Source organism: Cebus imitator, unplaced genomic scaffold (genome assembly GCF_001604975.1).
Source record: "Cebus imitator isolate Cc_AM_T3 unplaced genomic scaffold, Cebus_imitator-1.0 Scaffold397, whole genome shotgun sequence".
Classification (NCBI taxonomy): domain Eukaryota; kingdom Metazoa; phylum Chordata; class Mammalia; order Primates; family Cebidae; genus Cebus; species Cebus imitator.
Genome location: NW_016107712.1, coordinates 171,436 through 190,510, shown reverse-complemented (window position 1 = coordinate 190,510; position 19,075 = coordinate 171,436). Strand labels below are relative to the sequence as shown.

At 38.9% G+C, this 19,075-nt stretch overlaps 1 protein-coding gene across 5 annotated transcripts in view; it reads right to left on the bottom strand.

Moving 5' to 3' along the window:
- Nucleotides 1-10,930: 10,930 nt before the first annotated feature.
- SLC9B2 (solute carrier family 9 member B2) overlaps nt 10,931-19,075 on the bottom strand; it is a 52,760-nt gene continuing 44,615 nt past the window's right edge. For 4 of the 5 annotated variants that reach the window (XM_017508642.2, XM_037731410.1, XM_017508641.2 and 1 more), the window contains exons 10-12: nt 17,138-17,246; nt 14,018-14,154; nt 10,931-12,024 (exon numbers count right to left, since the gene is read on the bottom strand). In XM_017508642.2, the coding sequence (XP_017364131.1) occupies nt 11,803-12,024; nt 14,018-14,154; nt 17,138-17,246 (468 nt within the window). In that variant the 3' untranslated portion in view covers nt 10,931-11,802. The remainder of the gene's footprint in view (nt 12,025-14,017; nt 14,155-17,137; nt 17,247-19,075) is intronic. The other variant, XM_017508644.2, reaches the window with a different exon arrangement.

The following is a 19,075-nucleotide window of genomic DNA, read 5'->3' as shown; positions in this document are numbered from 1 at the left end:
TTAGTTTCTTTGCATTGGGTTAGAACATGTTCTTTTAGTTCACAGAAGTTTCTTACCACCCACCTTCTGAAGTCTGATTCTGTCATTTCATCACACTCGTTCTCCCTCCAACCTTGTTCCCTTGCTGGTGAGGAGTTGTGATCCCTTGTAGAAGGAGAGGTGTTCTGGTTTCGGGTGTTTTCATCCTTTTTGCGCTGGTTTCTTCCCATGTTTATGGATTTATCCACCTGTCGACTTTGTAGTTGCTGGCTTTCAGATTGGATCTCAAATATTTCAGATTGACGTTCTGTTTGTTGATGATGAGGTTATTTCTGTTTCTTGGTTTTCCTTTTGACAGTCTGGCCCCTCTGCTGCAGGTCTGCTGAGGTGCAATCCAGGCCCTGCTTGCCTGGGGTTCACCTGCAGAGGCTGCTGAACAGTAAGGGTTTTTACCAGTTTTCTTCTTCTGCTACCTTTGTCCCAGAAGGATACCCGCCAAGTTTCAATCTGATATCTCCTTTAGGAGGTCGCTCTTTGGATACATAGGGGTCAGGGAGCTGCTTCAGGAAATGGTCTCTTCTTTATAGGAGCTGAAATGCTGAGCTGTGAGCTCTGTTGTTCATTTAGAGCTGCTGGGCAGGTAGGTTTAGGTCTGCTGCAGTAGAACTCATAAACTGCTTTTTGTTCCCAGGTGCTCTGTCCCAGGGATTTAGGGCTTTATTTATGAGTTTCCGTTATGCTGCTGCCTTCTTTTTTTTTCCTTCTGACCTGCCCTGCCCAGCAAGGAGGCAGCCTAGTCACTGTCTGCCTGTAGAGGGTTTGCTGAGCTGCTGTGGGCTCCGCCCCACTGCCGAGTGAACTTCCCTGCAGTCCTGTTTATATGGGTGTAGTTAGAACTCCCTCAGCAATGGTAGCCTGCCTCTGTTGAGGCAGAGTCTCTCTGTAGTGGCGGGTTGCTTTGGCAATAGTGGGCTGCCTCAGCAATGGCGGGTTGCATTGGCAATGGCAGGCTGCCTCGGCATTGGCCGACTACCTCCGTACTGGTGGGCTGCCTCGGTAATGGCAGACACCCCACCCCCACAGAGCTGGACCATCCGGGGTTCAGCTGCGCTTGCTGTGAAACTCGCAATCCAGAGAGTGTTTCTGATTGCTGTTCTTTTGTGGGGGTAGGACCAGTTGTGCCTTATCACCTGGCTCCCTGCTTCAGAGCCTTTTTTTTTTTTTTTTTTTAAGGTGGTGTTCCAGTCGCCTGTTGAGGAGGTGCTGCAGTGTGTGTTTTTTCCCGTGCGACAACTCACTGTGCTGGCTTAAACAGCGGCACTGAGATTCGTGGTGCTTTTTTTGCCATGGAATCTGCTGTCCTGTCTCCCTGCTCAGTCCCCTTTTTAAACAGACGAACGGGCGACTTCCCATGGCTCCAATCGCCAGCCAAAAGGGCACCCAGACCGGTATATTTTGTATGGAGAACCGCTGCTCCGGGGCGCCGACAAAGCAGTCGCGTGGGGCAAAGCAGCGGCGCCGGCCGGCACAACCGCGCTCGCCGAAACAGCCCTGCTGGCAGCCCGTGGAGCTCCTCCGCCTGGGAATTTCCTAGTCTGTGGGCAATAAAAATGCAGCATCCACTCATCCTCTGCGCTTTCACTGGGAGCTGCAATCCTGAGCTTTTCCTAAATGGCCATCTTGGATCAATCCCCCCAAGTATGCTTATCTTTAAGAACCCTTCTTGGCCAGGTGCGGTGGCTCACTCCTGTAATCCCAGCACTTTGGGAGGCTGAGGCGGGTGGATCACGAGGTTGTGAGTTCGAGACCAGCCTGGCAACATGGTGAAACCCCATCTCTAATAAAAATACAACAACAACAAAAAATTAACTGGGTGTGGTGGTATGCACCTGTAATCTCAGCTACTCAGGAGCTGAGGCAGGAGAATCACTTGAATCCAGGAAGTGGAGGTTACAGTGAGCCGAGATTGCACCACTGCACACTAGCCTGGGCAACAAAGCAAGACTCTGTCTCAAAAAAAAAAAAAAAAAAAAAGAAAGAACTCTTCTTTAACCATACATATTCCTTTATTACCACTATTTATTGGATCTATTTTATAGTAAACAACTTGAAATGTCTAAAGTACAGTACTATGTCAATTTCTTGACACCACATTTTCTCTTCGATGTACCAGTCAAGACACATAAATACTTTATGTTTCCAAAATCCAATGCACAGATCTTTTCATTTCACTTGATTTCTAAGGATGATTTAATACTACTGGCCATGCTTTGTAGTCTTGGCTTTTATGTCACTGCACTCTTTAGATTTTCTTCATACTTCATTGGCTATTCTTCCATCTCCTTTGTTTGCTTCTTTTCCTCTGCTTTACACTAGTCACTGCAATGGTTTCTGTAAACACACTTGCCCTAGGTAGTTTTCCATATGCTGGTGCCTCCCAACTTTGTATCTTTGGTCCCTTGCACTCTGCACAGAGCTCAAGACTCAACTTACCTTTGATTTCTAATAAGCATATAAAAATTAACCTAAGCAAAATAAAACTCCCCTCTGCCCCTACTGCTCCTTTTTCTTCCTTAGTCTTTTTCATTTGGTAAATGGCACAACCACCCACTCAAGCTCAAGACAAAAACCTAGGGGCTACAACTGACTCCTTTTTCATCACCTCTATATTCAAAACATCACAAAATCTATAGGCTCTGCCACTAAAATAGAGTTCACATATATCTACTCTGTTATTTTAACCCAAACTTGTCATTCTCTTTGGATTTCTGCAATTATCCTCTGCTCTAGATCTTGCTCCCCATCCCCTGTGATTTAGACATCACATAATAGGCAGAGCAAAGCTTTTTACAATGTAAATCAGATCCGATCACTCCCTTTCTCCTCACTACTGGTTTCTCTTCATACTTGAAATAAATACCAAACTTCTTCCCTCAGTAGCTAGCTCTCCATGGCCTATTCAAAGCCCTACATGACTTGGCCCCTACCTATCTCTCCAAGCTCAACTTGGTACCACTTGCTCTACATTCTAGCTACGGTAGTCTTTATGATGTTCCTTGAAGGAGCCAAGTTCTTTCCTACCTTAGGGCTCTTGCAATTGGAGTTGCCTTTAACTGTAGTGCTCTGATACCAAATATTTCTATGGTTGGTTTTTAAAAAATATCACTAAGCATTCAGTGTAAACTAACCCCTCCCCTGGTCTTTCTTCCTTCACTGTGCTTATCATTATCCAAAATTCCTTTCTTATATATTGTTTACCTATTTATTTTCTAACTTCCACTCACTAGAATTTAACTTCCTAAGAACAGGGATCTTTGCTAGTCTTTCTTACCATTGTATTCACAATGCCTAAAACACTGCCTGGCAAAGCAGGATATTCTTTAAAAAATACTTGATGAATGCCTTTCCCTAAGCAAGTCACTTGACTTCTCTACTTAACTCACATTGGTGAGTTTACTACTGCTAGACTTAGCTCTGGGTCCAGGAAAAACAAAGGTGCTTTAGGTATGGCTTCTTCAGAAGCTCATCCATTCATTCCTCCAAAAGATATTTATTGAATGTATATTATACTATGTTCCAGGTACTGTTCAATCTCAGTGTTTAGTTAAACACACTAGTAAAATGGGATTTGGTTAACCAACAGAAGTGTTTAAACAGGATGAGTATGAAAAAAGTATAAAATGAGAAGTACTATAAAATGATATTTTATATGTTACTATTAAAGCACCTGCCTATTTCCTTTTGTGTGGTATTTGGCAGGACCTTATGACAAGAGCCAACTGAAAAACAGCAGTATAAATTCTGGTACTCTAAAAGCCCAGACTTCAGCACTATGCAATATATCCACACAACAAAACTGAACTTGTACCAACTAAATCTGTATTGATTTTTAAAAGTAAGTTAAAGAAAGTCTGGTACTCACAGAGGACAATAAATATGAATGCCCTTTTCATAGGCACACAGTCACTAAAATATTCGGGGCATGAATTCTCTAGGGGTGACAATATTAAGTGTTTTTTCACACTTCTGTTGCACAAATAATTATATTTATCTCTATGGAAAATCAAAGAGGCGGTTGTGGCCTCTCTCAGTGCCAACTGGGCCAACTGTCTCCCTGCATCACTAAATCTGATCTTTCATAGGCTCTAGGACATCCATAGAGGGAGTAAGTGACCTGGTTATGGTACTGCAGAGCTCTTGTAACACACACAGTATGCATACAACTGTCCTTTTTCCTTCAAAAGCATTAGTCTAAAGCTGGGATTCCCAACCCGTGGGCAGCAGACAGGTACAGGTTTGTGACCTGTTAGGAACAGGCCACATAGCAGGTGAGCCCGGCTAGAGGATTACCGCCTGAGCTCCACCTCCTGTCAGATCAGTGGAGGCATTATTCTCACCATGCACACCTGATTGTGAACTGCGCATGCGAGGGATCTAAATTGCACCTTCTAATAAGAATCTAATGCCTGATGATCTGAGATGGAAGTTTCATCTCATCGCCCACTCCCCTTTCCCCTGCCCCAAACTGTCTTCCAGGAACCAGTCCCTGGTGCCAAAAAGGTTGGGCACTGCTGGAAGTGTTTGTCCACTAGGTTAAAACCAAGAGGAGTAAACAGGCTTGAGGGGCATGGGGGTGGGTAGGTGGGGGAAGAGAGCCTTCTCAGGATCTGCAACCAATCCCAGAACACATCTCCAATCACAGGAGCATGTGAAGGTTTATTTGCAGAAATCTACCATTTGTAAAACAGTCTAGGCTTAATAAAATTAATTTTGCAGTTAATCTTGACTGACAGATCTCTTTTTTCTTTCTGGCGAATATTTGTAAAATAAGAAAAAAGAAGAGAGAACAAAGAGAGATGTAGGATGAAGGAGTAAGGAAATGAGTCAGGGAGAGGAGAGACAACGTCTGTGGCTGTTTCCTCAGCATCTGGGTGAGGGTCCCAAGCAACCCATTGAACTGAGCGGGAGGAAAGGCCCTCCTGAGGCCTACTGCAAGGAAATGACCTCGGGGGACCCAGGACTAGCGCCAAAGGGCTTGGAAAGGCGGAGTTAAGAAAAATGGGCCGTACCTACAACTCCTTTCGCAGCCCTCGCTGGCAGGGAGCGGCCCAGGAGCCTAGTAACGGTCGCGTAAGCCACGCGCCACCCCGGTGGGCAAGGTGGTGAAGAGAATGCCCCGCCCGACCTCCGCGCAGGGGCAGGCCGACGCAGCGGGGCGGGGCCAACGCAGCGGGGCGGGGCAAGGGGGCGGCAGCGCGTTTAAGTGACGTTTTAGCCGCCCGCGCCGACAGAGGCAAGAGTTCTGGGGTTCCTGGGACTGTCTGGTGTGTTTTCGGTCTGTTGAACTGAAACAGACGTCCTTTCGACGTCTCTTCTGAATATTGACCTAACGGTTATGGATATCACTGGGCATTTTAGCCAAAAAGCAGTGCTCGGGACTGCATGTGCCAGAAGTAAACTTGTGAAAACTCAGATCGTGTTTCCCCTGAAGTCAGCTTAAAGTGCAATGGTAAAAGAGCGCGGTCTCGCCCCAAGACGGCCTGAGCTTAAACTGCAGCACTGTCACTTGCTAGTTATGGGACCTAGGTAAATATGTCATCTCCCTGAGCTTGTCTTCTCATCTGTAAAGGACACTGTGGTGGTATGAGAGTAAATGAGACAGGGCAAGTGTCTGGAAGAGACGCTTTGTACAAAGTAAACACTTAATGTACTGTTATCAATATAAAACCTTTGCGGGTTTGTTTTCTGCATGAAATCTTATGTGGAAACGGCATATGAAAGAAATGAAAGCAGAGCTGCGTTGATGGTGGGCCCAGAAGCTTTGGCGTTTCGGTCCCAAAGGTTCCACTAATAGAATCCATGCTTCCTATAAAAGACAAAAACAACTGTTATTGGAGAAAGTCCAAGCTTCTTAGAAAGACAAACCGCACTTTCCTATCTAATGTTTCTCCTGACATTCAAAACAATGTTTACTCGTGAACACTGTATTCCTTTTTGCCTCAGTGCGTTTTCTAAAGTTAATTCCTCTGAGTGTTCTTTTTCTTAGTCATGATTTAAGATCTGATTCAAATTACAGCTCTTTCTTGGGTAATTTAAATACGAAATTATCTTTTCATTGGTTTTGTTTTTGTCGTTGTTGAGACAGGGTCTCGCTTTGTTTACCCCAGCTGGAGTGTAGTGGTGCTATCTCGACTCACTACAGCCTCTGCCTCCCGGGTTCAAGCGATCTTCCTGCCTGCCTCCCGAGTAACTGGGACTACAGGCAGGCGCCACCACCCCCAGCTAATTTTTGTATTTTTAGTAGAGAGGAGTTTCACCCTGTTGCCCAGTCGGCCTCCAACTCCTGGACTCAAATGATCTGCCCGCCTTGGCTTCCCACAGTGCTGGGATTACAAGCGTGAGCCACCACAGCCTGGCCCTTTTTATTGTTTTTAACACCTTCCTTCGACGTCATATAGACATCTCAGCAAGGATTTAAAGTTATTTTCTTCCTTATTTCAGGCAAGTGGACAGTGTTTCGTGATTATAGGGTTAAGGGAATGTTTTGCATTCACAGGAAAGGCAGGTAGATCCCTAAAGATACTGGGAGGAGGGACCGATGGTAGAGCTGGGAAGGAAGACCTTTGCTAGGAGTCTGTTTGCCTCCAGGGCACTACTCTTATTCTCTAAAAGGAATGGGCTCCTGGAGAGATAAGTGCTTTAGGGCCCACAGAAGAAAGATGTAGGGCACATCAACAAATGAAGCTTTGGAATTCTTACAAGGTCAGAGGGCTCAGGCTGGATTTGTGTCAGTCAACTGTAAATACATTACATGCTCCCCAAATGCCATGAAGCAATTCCCACCTGTTACAGAAAGCTACATAAAAGATTCATATAAAAATATAATGTTCTGAGACCTTAAAAAATACTGTGGTTTATTGAGAGACAAGATAATGAAAATTTACCAATAAAAAACGTTTAAACAATCATCTGATAACGTTTCTCATAAAAATTGTCTTTTAAAAATAACTAAATTTATTGTATTTCCAACAATGTCATAGAAAGCAAAAGCTTTTGAGGAGTAAGGAGAATCTTAACTGACAGCAATTTTTTAAAACTAAATTTGACATGATACAGAAAAGTTTTAAAACTTTCTACATAAATAGTTTCATACTTCTGAAAGTACTTCAACAAACATAAAAATTTGGACAATGATCTATTTAGTATGATTTTAGTGCCAACTTTCTTTTCTAATTCTCTTCATCAGTCTCAAGTGCGAATCACTTTCTATGCTCCAGGCTTTACTGTTTTCAAAACTTTGCTAATATGCCAGCCTCCCACCTAGTTGTTTCTGTCTTCACCTTACTCCCTAATATTACCCCATCCATCCAGATCCTCTCCACTATTGAAGGTCTAGTTCAAGTATCAGCTCCTCTAAGATTTCTTCAACTTCTACACTAAGAACACTTTTGAATTATTCACTTGCAATATAGCTATTTGTACATATCTTATTTCCTTCTAAGGTTCTTAAAGGCAAGTATCATGTCTTATTCATATTTGTGTTGCTCACAGTGTCAATTTTCCCCGAGAATTCAAATTCTATTGAAAATCGATCCTTTAAATATCTTGTTCATCACTGTATTCCCTAGTAGGTGGTACAGGACCTGGCACATAGTAGGCGTGTTATAATATATTCTGAGTGAGGGAGTAAATGGATTTTAAAACAAGCTCCATGAAGGCAGGGATTTGTGTTTTATTCACTACAAAATGAGTATTGAATATAAACATATGCTTTTTTTAAGGCTTAGCATTCATTATGTACAACAAAATTCTTCAATCTACATAGCATCATAAAAGTCAAACATGAAGTAGACCTTTCACCCAATGAATTCAGTACATGATATATCTTTCTGAAAATAATACATCCCCCAAAACTGCAGTCCAATTTACAAGAATCAAAACAAAATAGATGTTTATATTAAAGTAGTTTCAGTTTTCTTCTTTGTATTTTTCTGTGTTCTAAATTTTCTGCAATGAAAATGTGTTATTTTATAATCAGAAAAAGTAATCAATACTATTTTTAAAGAATGTAGTAGATGAGATCATTTGCAAATATACACCTGAGGTAATTTTGAGGACATCAAGGTCAATCAAGGTGATTCGAAGTTAATACCAAAGAGAAAAATGAAATATGACACTTCTGTCAGGGACTGAATTATGTCCTTCCCCACAAATTCATATGTTGAAGCCCTAACCTCCAATGTGATGTATTTGGATATGGGGATTTGCCAGGCTGGAGTGCAGTGGAGTGATCTCAGCTCACTGCAGCCTCTGCCTCCTGGGTTCAAGCAATTCTCATGCCTCAGTCTCATGAGGGTAGGACCTTCATAATGTGATTAGAGTGCCTTTATAAGAAGAGACACCAGAGAGCTTGCAAGCCAGGAAGAGAGACTTCATGAGAGCCCAACAATGCTGGCATCCTGACCTTGAAATTCCAGCCTTTAATGGAAATATGTTTCTGTTGTGTAAGCTACCCAGTGTATGGTATTTTGTTATAGCAGCCCAAGCTGATTAAGACAGACTAAGCGGACTAAGACCTGAACTGCTGTGTGGCAAGTAGTTTTCTGATATTGAGAGAGAATTCCATTCCTCTCAAATTTAGTCAGTAAATGTTTATTAAATGTCTACTATGCTCTATGCCCTGTGAAAAATGCTGTTGTTCAAAGATACTTAAGACAAGGTTCCTACCCATAGGGACTGATTTAATAAGAGACAAACACGTAAATAAATGGAAAAAAAGTGTTATATGTGCTCTGACAGAAGTATGTATAAGGGGTCCAAAGGTTATAGTAATTGTTTCTATCTGTGGTTTAAGTGTGGCTAGGTTTGGTTGGTCAGTACTCTATGAGGTTAACTCTAATTTCACCAACGAAGTAAAGACATGTGGCTTTCAATGTGGTGACAAACCCCGGCCTTCACATGGTGAGCCCTGCTGAATGGTCAGCTTCTGTCATTCTTGACTGCACCATCTCCATGATATATAATAGCAACATAGTCTTATAGCACTTAATACATTCCTACAAAGAGCTTCCAGGAATAGGCACAAATTTCAGAGATTCAATAGAGGAAGTCAAAAGGCCAGCACTGGGCACTCACAGAGATTTAGACAGTGGCTGCCCTCTTAGAGATAGAAAAGAACTTGCTGCATGCCCTGTAAAATGAAACAGATATTGGCAATGGCTTGAGTTGCCCTTCAATCAATTCTATACTCTGTGGACTTCCATTTCTAATTTTCCCTGGGGCTCTAAATGTTTTCAATAGCATTCTGATTTAGTTATACTAACTGTATTTTGTATAAGTTAATAAGTATTCCAAGCTTGTTACTTGGAGAAAATGCCACTGAAGACCTGGGAAACAGCATGAAGTGTAACACCTTTTAGCCTCACATCCCTTTTGCTGGGTAAGTCCTAATCAGCCCTCAGCCAATGTCCTAATTTCTCTGGGAAGCTGTGCCTAAACTCCACCAGCCTTGGATTGATTGAGTGCTTCTGCTATGAGTTCCCTGGAACCCCTGTAGAAACTGTATAATAGCACTTATCATATTGTTTTGTATTCTCCTGTTTAATTGTCTGTCTTCTCTACTGGACTGTTAAATTTTTAAGGACAGGAACAATATTATTCTTGATGATGTGCCTGGATCTCAAAAGCTTTCAGTAAGTATTTTTTGAATGCATCTACTTACAGAGCCTGCAAAAATAGAGGACCAGATGATTATTAAGTTTATGGTGCCTCCAGTAAAGTGTACCTGACCAATGAAGTTCGGTTCAAAATACTTATCTGACCTTTGGTAAAAATTAATCAAGTCCAAATTAAGAGCATAAACACTAAAGGAGTACAGCACCATAGGGTAACCAAAATCAGGTGGACATAAAATTGAAGGTCATTTAGAAGAGGTGAATATTAAACTAGTTTTGAACAGAGGTGAAAGGCATGGTGGATAAAGCTTGAACAGAAGTCTAATGAAGAGAGGAATGGACAGGCTTTATTTATGCAGATCAGCTTGTTGGGATTAGGACATTCATAATTCATTCATCTAATATATATTTAATGTCTACCTCAAGATTAAAATGAACTTTGAATTCTAGGTCAAGAAGTTTAGATAGGATATGACAAGTATATAATAAATACTTCAGGTACACAGATAATATGGTAAAAACTGTAAACTTTATGTGAATGTGATTATTTTAGCAACTACACAGAAGATGACCTAGAGTGAAGAGAGTAACTTACGAGTGATACACAAAAGCAGAAACGGCCTGTTACAAAGTAGGACAAAATATGATGCAGAGAAGCCTTTCTTCTTATATTTTCTCTGCTGGCATGTAACAATTTCTGAAATTCCTGCCATATAAGTCATTCTTTTGGTTTAAGGCAATGTCTTTCAAAAGCTTTTGTTTACATGTAAGAATATGCTACTAAGTGATGGTAACAGACAACACAGTGGAAACTCTGGCCCCCAAAATCTTACGTTTTGTTACTCCTAGGAGTATGAATGCTTAGCTAGAGACAACACTTAGCTGCTTCACAGCTTAATGTGATCATCACCAATAAGTGCAGGAGAAAAGACATGTCCAACTTCCATATCACTTCCTCAAAAATAAACTGCTTTACTTGCATTTTCCTTCTTTGAGAGCTAGAATGGAGACATGGTAGAGATTCATTTTTAACCCATTTATGCCTAGTGTTCCATTATTGGAATGCTATGCTTGTGGGAGTTATTTATATCCTACTGCTCAAGGTTATTGCCAAGGTCTGATTTTTCACACAAAAAAATTTGCAAGCTCTGGCATAAATAGGTTAAGCCATGTCCTAAGCTGGCAGAGCTTCAGGACAGAAAGACATGGGACTCTGAGCAGACCTCATGAGCCATGAGCAGAGTAACCCTGTTAGTATCAATCAACTAACCAGCCAGTTTCATTAGAGGGAAACAGAATTCTATTTTCTTTTAGGCACTGTATTTTTCCTTTCTTCATTGTAGCACATTACCCTAATATAATATTTATGAGTCTGGCATAGATTTGAGACTTATCTATCTCCTGCCTAGAAATGGGAAGAACCTAAAGATATGGGTCATAAGAAACAAATTTGAAAAAGGGCCGGATTAGGGCACTCCTTGGGGAAGGTCGAGTCACACAGGCCACTGAAATAAAAGAACCTGGGTGGTCAGCTAGGGGTCAGGATAAAGTTTTTTGACATCTAGAGGAGGCAAGAGGATGAACCGATGAAGATACTTCATGTACTTTACAATTTTGGTGGGACCAATCAGTTACAGTAATTCAGAGAAAGGTACTGAAGGAGGTAGAAAGAAGAGGCAGATTATTAGGGAAAATGAGGGTAGAAATTCATGAGAGATGGCATTATGATGTTTAACAACAAAAACAAAATAAAATAAGAAGACCCAAAACCAATTCAAGGCATCAGAGCCTGAGCAAAAATGAATCATGAAACTGTGAAAGTTAAAAGAGTAATCCCAGCTGAAAAGGATACTGAAACTGATGTTTCCCATGTTACCTGTAAACTGTGGTAGTACATTAAAGTAGATATGTCCTTATTCAAATTAAAATGGTTAATAAAGGGCTGTTTGAAAAAAAAAGGTAGAGAGATTGGGGTTGGTGACGTAGACCATTACCACCCACATGGAAAGAGTAAGGGCTAAAAATGCTGTTTAAAGAAATGGCTACACTTGGTTCTATTACATTTTAAGTTTAAACATTACATTTTTCAATATACATCTTGAAAAAAGTAGCAGCTTTTTAACCATTATGTTCGGCATTCTTTTCACCTTTAAACTTGCACAGAAGTCTCTCCTTGAACTTCTTCATCATTATTTTGATGTTCAACTTTCTGGAGAAGCCTGGGGCCTAGTAAACCAATAAGGAGACTTCCAATTGGGGCTGTGATGAGGATGGACAAAAATGCCACTGTCAACACGTCCATTCCATAGTCTTCTAATTGTTTCTCTCCATGTGACCTTGCTGTGTCCAAAGCCACAGATCCTATTGCAGCCTATAAAAGTTTAAGGATAAAGATGGAATCATTATAAGACAAGCACATATTTAAAAAGTGAATTTTTTTATTGTTTGCAAAAACAAATTGATTGTTCTTTTGCTCAACTAAGAAAGTTGTTTTAGTCTTCTTTTTGGTTTTGTTTTGTTTTACTTTTTTAGAGACCCTTGTGTGTCGCCCAGATTGGTCTTGAACTGCTGGCCTCAAGTGATCCTCCCTTCTTAGCATCCCAAAGTGCTGGGATTACAGGTGTGAGTGACTGTGCTCAGACTGGCTGGTTCTGATGATCTAAAAACTCTTTCTGCCCTTGCATGGGGACATACTAATGACTCATTTGTACCTATCTGTATAAGGTAGGGTTACAAAAACATCAAGAAAATACATTTCAAAACACAAAGCAAATCCAGACTCACAATATTAATTAAATATAATGTGAAGTTCTATGTATTAAATTTTTCCTGAATAAAGATGAAAATTACTGGTCATCTCCTTTTATCTTTAGGAATTTGGAATTAAAAAATAAGATGAAGAACATGCAGTGATATCTATTGAAAACTGTTAAATTTTAAATAAATATATACTGCTTTAGAGCTTAAACGCATTGTCAAACATCATGAAACATGAAAATAGTGGACACCTTGACAACCTGAAGTTGATCTTATTAGGTATTTGGTCAACTCTTTGCCTCACAAGTTGGTGAAATGTTTTATTTAGAATGTATCTACTGGAAAATATTATGAAAACTTTCAGTTTCTTTTAGAGGCAAAATGCAATGTTATCAGTGCAGAAGGGAAAAATGTAATTAATCTGGTTATACCTTATTCCACAGAGCACAACAGTGTTAGCCTCCAAGACAATGAAAAAGAAAATAGTGTACATCCAACACAATGGCAGAAACTACTAGTTGCTCACAAAATGCCCCTTTCCCTTCTGTAATAGAAATCCTGAAGTTTGGCTGGTCACAATGTTGTCCAGAGATCTTTTTATAGAACTCTTAGCCATTATGTTTCAGACATTTTTGAAAATCAAATTGGGGAAAAAACAACTCTGGAGTAATGCCCAAATGAATAGAGCATAACTGAAATCTGGAATATAATTACTGAGCATACACATCCCCTAAAGCCTACCAAATGAAAAACACTTGATTTTAATTCCTCAAAATTCCTTAGAAATTTGAATATTTATTTATATAATAATCTGGGACAAAACAGTTAAATGTTGTTTAATGTAATCAGTCTGAAAATATACAGTACAACTGAAGATACATCACATTTGCAACAAATCATAATCTATACAGTTCAAATTTAATTAGCAATCATAGGTTTTCAAACAAATGCATGGTCAACAAATTCAAGCACCTATCTATAATTGCTTTATTTATCACACGTTTATTAGAATGCACACATTTTCAGTCAAGTGATTGAGACATTTTCCAGGAGGTTCAGTGAATTTTAAATAATTAATAACAACTAATAATCTAGGAAATCAATAAAGCTCTTTCTGAGTTTTTTTTTTTTCAATAAATCTTTTCTCCATTATATATAAACACTCTGGTCAAGCTCAACTGATCATCAATCATATTAACATTAAAGTATCACCAAATATTAAGGTGAGTCATGCTATTTCTATTTTACTCTCTTATTAACATGAAGAGTTAATAAGTATTAATACGAACTCTTTCCTTGGGTGACTTGGAGAGGGTTGACTGAAGAAATTCAAACTCTTCTCTCCAGCTACTACTGCTTTCTATTAGAATAGGGATTTACTGGATTTTTACTTGTGCTCTGGTTATCTAAGGAAATTTAACAAGCGATCACATTTAAAGAATGAATATACCAAAAATACAGCTTTTAAATAATAGATTAGGATAAACTCTTTGCATAAATCCAACTTCAACTATTTCTGCTAAATTTAAATAAGCATTCTTATTTAATATTTAAAGGTATCATACAGAAATAGCAGTTAAAATGCTAAGCCATCCTAGCCATCATACCTGAACTGTGGCCTTTGGAAGCCATGCAAAAGATATAAATATCTTTTCCTTTAAGTTAAAACCAGCAAAACACACCATCAGAAAGGTAGTCAAAATTCGTATTAACACTGCAATGCCTACGGTGGCAACACAAAGGCCTGTAAGAAATGTTCAATTTTTAGAAATAATAGGAGAGAAACTGCATCTCATGGTTACTAATTCAAAATAACCATCAATAATTTTTAAAACATTAAAAAAGTACAAATACAAATGTTTAGGCAGAATATATCAAAACAATATTATGGATCAATCAGGCTATTTGTTTAAAATAAGGTGTTTCCCTAGCTTAAAATCAGAAATTAGCATATTTGAATCTTTATACAGAAGACTTGAATGTTATATATGTCTTATGCTTTACAGCAAGAACCACACTTTTCCATGTGTGTAAGAAGAATTTATTAAATGATGATTACATGATAAGTAATAAGCTTTAAGTACTGGGTACTCATAAATGAATAATGTATAGACTTTGCCTCAAAATCAGAGGAAGACAGAAACATAAACAACTAATTCATAGGCTATACAGTAAGTGAGGTATAGACAAACTGAGGACATAAAAGAGGGAAAATAATATTTTCACCCACAAAGTCAAGAATTCTTTACAGGATATAAGACCAGAAATGATATCCAAAACATTTATGAGCTGGTACGGAGGGAATTTGCCAATCAGAGCTGGCTGGCCATGACCAAACAGAATAGACACTGGCAGTCTCCAACTGTTTCACCATATTGATGTGCACACTGGTCCCAATTATACCTAGTTAACATACACAGCTACTCCATTTAGTCCTGTAGAACTCTTTGCTGATAAGGATGAGTTGATCATCACTTGCCAAACAAGGGACTGTGACTAGTGCTGCTGCATGCTACTAGACCTAAGAGCGGCACAGCTAAGGTGACTCTTGAGTATTAGGGTGTTTTTTTTTTTAAGTAACATTTGTTGAGTGTTTACTCTGTGCCAAGTGCTGTACTAAGATTTAAATATATTATTTTACTTAATTCTTACAACCTGTGGGAAAATTATTATTTTATAGCTGAAAAAACCAGAAGCTCGGAAAGGATAAATACTTTTCTCAAATTCAAAGACCTGGTAAAACATCAGACATTGAAGGAGGATCTGTTGTAAATTTGCCATAGGGTTTTCTTATGGGAAAGTTTTGTGGCTCTTTGTTGAAAGGTATTTCTCCAAGGTTTTAAAGTATTCAAAAATATCTGTAGCCTGAAGAACAAGATAAAGAGTTGATACCCTTTATTCCAGAAGGAAATACTGAAAGTTTGAGAAGAGGATGAGAAGCAAGTTTTAGTTGAGTTTGAAGTTTAACAGGACATACAAGTGGTGCTGTCTAAATAAAGGCTTTGGAAAGAACTTTGATAAAGGGCAGAGTTTAAGCTACATATTGTGTAAGGAAAGGCTCAAACAGCATTGGGAAATATGAAGTTTAAGAACTTGATATAAAGGAGGGTTAAAAAGTCAAAAACAGCAAATGCTGCTGAGAGCGAAAGGAAAACAAAGACTGGATTTAGCAATATTACCTTGGTAAGAGCTTAAAAGGTTGTGTGATAGGCAGAAGCTGGGCTAAAATGTATTGAGGAACTGAAGTAAATGAGAACTGAAGTAAAAAGGGGAATGTAGTAACCTCTTTTGAAAAGTTTGAAAAGACAAGAGAGGTAGCATGGTAGGGATGGGGGGAAGTGAAATAGAGAAATTATATATATAATTTTAACATATTATTTTAATATGAATTATTTTAATTATAGTAAAATGCACATAACATTCACCAACTTAACCATTTTTATGTGTACAGTTAGTATCATTAAGTATATTCATACTATTATGCAACCAATCTCCAGAATTTTTTCATCTTGCAAAATTTAAACTCTATATCCATTAAACAACAACAATCCATTTCCCTCTACTCCCAGCCCCTGGCAAATTCCATTCTACTTTTTGTCTCTATAAGTTTGACTACTCTAGATACCTCATGTAAGTGGAATCATACAAGATTAGTCTTTTTGTGACTGGCTTATTTCACTTAGCATAATGTTCTCAAGGTTCATCCATGTTGAAGCATGTGTCAGAAGAGAACCTTTTTTTTTATGATAAGAGAGAGACTGGAGACTAAATTCTGAAGTGAAGAAGATTGTGATATGATATTTAAGATGTATGGGAAAAGGAAAGAATCCATATGTAAGATTCAGAAGGAGGTAGCAGGAGATGGGATTCCTAGTATGGATGGAAGAATATTGTGATGAACGGAAAGGAGGAAATAATGAGTACATGTAGGCAAATTAATTTTTAAGTGCAGTGTTGTGAATCAAGAGAGTTTTAAGATGATGGCTTTTGAACATATCAATAAATAATTAATCAACAACCAGGGATTTCTATCCCATGAGTACAAACTATAGAACTAACTAGTTGTCTTTAAAATTCTGGCTGTTGTTCAGGACAAGGCTAGATGAATATTCTTACTCTTGGAAAAAGAATTGTAAGGCCTGAATTTTCTGGGTAGTAGTCAGCAGTATCACTTTTATACACAAGGAACAAGATTAAATGTGTCAAATATACTGTCTTAGATGAACAAGCATTACTTTCTTTTTTCCTTTCTTTCTTTTTGAGAGGAGTTTTGCTCTTGTTGCCCAGGCTGCAGTACAATGGCGCAATCTCTGCTCACTGCAACCTCCGCCTCCCAGGTTGAAGCAAATCTCTGGCCTTAGCCTCTGAGTAGCTGGGATTACAAGCATGTGCCACCATGCCCAGCTAATTTTGTATTTTTAGTAGCAATGGGATTTCTCCATATTTGTCAGGCTAGTCTTGAACTCCCGACCTCAGGTGATCTGCCCACCTCAGCCTCCCAAAGTGCTGGGATTACAGGCATGAGCCACCACATCTGGCCAGTTTTCTAACCAACTACTCTAAAAAACTTAGAGTATAATTAACCTTTTATATAATTGTGACAAGTGGAACCACTGGACACATACCTACTGGAGATATTTCAATTGAATATAAAAAGTAGATTTTATTGTTAAGTAGGATGACCAAAAAAAGTAAATTTTAACAAAAGTACACTTTGAAATTCTTACCTACAGTTTCTGGTCTGAGAGATGCAATAGAAACCTCTGCTCCAATTAGCCCAAAGAGAAGGGGCTGAAAAATGTCCCAGGCAACTGCAATTATCTTTTCAACCTCTGCCTAAAAGAACAATAAAATACACGCACAAATTTTTATTATGTGAAGTTACAAACAATTTTACCAATTTCAGGTTTGAATTATTGGGCCTAAGGTAAGCTTTATTTCTGTGCCATCTATAACTAAGAGGTTAGCTACAACAGTGCAAAAAAAATTACATGAAGACCTTTCTAATACAGTTAAGATACATGAGGTGTTTTAACATACTAAATATTAGTTTGCAAATGGATGTTAATAAAATGATTGTTATAAAGTAATCTTATGAGGACTCCTATTTCTGAATACATTATATGTGTGTGCATGTGTGTGTACATACTGTAATATATAGTAGTGTTTTGTAGCTTAAAATTTTATGTCAACTTTCCTTCAACAATATGATTTAGGGAGCTTACAATATTGGTACATATATCTAGATATGCCTCTATTACTGCTGCATAGTAATCTACAGTATGGAAGTACCATAGTTTATTCAATCATTTCTTTATTGACGGATCTTTAAATTGTTTCCAATTTTATCTATACAAAAAATACTATTTAAGATTATCTCAAGTCATGCACAAGAGTAAAATCCAGGTTTACTAAAGTGATTCTCAGTGCCAATTATCACTTTATTACCCATTAGCTCCAATTCCTCTTTCACTGTTGCTCCACAGAAAATGGAGGTGGACCTTTAATATATTTTTCCTTTGCCAGGTAGCACCATGTTAAACTTTGTCAGTAGAGTGTGCTAAAGACATATTGCAAGCTGAAGGTGCTTTTCTTCCTGGTTTCTGTGGCTCTTCCCAGCAAGATCTTAAGAGTATGTACTGGTGGCTTTAGCTCTGGCTCTAGGTTCCTGCATTCCAGGTGGCATCTCCAGTATCAGGGTCCTTATAGTTCATGCAGTCAGCAGCACCTAGTTGCCATTAGGTTCCCTAGCATATCCCTGGGGCAGTTTCATAGCAGAATCTCTTTGGCAAGATATCTCCCCATGCACCGTAGGGGATGGATCTCCTGCAAATTTGGAGGGTAGATTTTCAGCAAATTCTGCAGACACAGCATCACAGCGACTTCTCTAGGTTCTAAAAAGGTCTAGATCTCAGCCCTGTGGCAAGAAAATAAGGAGGAGACAGGCTTAAGGGGATGATCTATTATAGCCATAGGTGGTATTCCTATATTCTTTAAGGATGTCTTTACGTCTTACTAGCCAATACCTTGTTACTCAAATCCCTGGCGTAGTTAATAATAAACTGTCCCTATTCCAATTACTATGTGATTTCTCTTTCCTCATAGACCCTAATAGAAAAATGGGCAATGAACCCACAGTCAACATCATCATACTAAATAGGCAAAAGCTGGAAGCATTCCTTTTAAGAACTGGAATAAGACAAGGATGCCCACTTTCACCACTCCTATTCAACCATAGTACTGAAAGTCCTAGCAAGAGCAATCAGGCAAGAGAATGAAATAAAAGCAATCCAGTTAGGAAGAGAGGAAGTCAAACTATTTCTCTTCGCAGATTATACTATACCTGGAAATGCTATACCCAGAATAGTATGTAGATACTATACCTAGGAAACCTCATAGTCTCTGCCTAGAGGCTTCTAAATCTTATAAACAACTTCAGCAGTTTTAGGATACAAAATCAGTATTTTTATACATCAATAATGTACAAGCTGAGAACCAATCAAGAATGTGATCTCACTCAAAACTGCCACAACAAGAACAAGATATCTAGGAATACAGCTAACCAGCGAGGTAAAAAATCTCTGCAACAAGAATTACAAAACACTGCTGAAAGAAATCAGAGATGACCCAAATGAAAAAACATTCCATGCTCATGGATAGAAAGA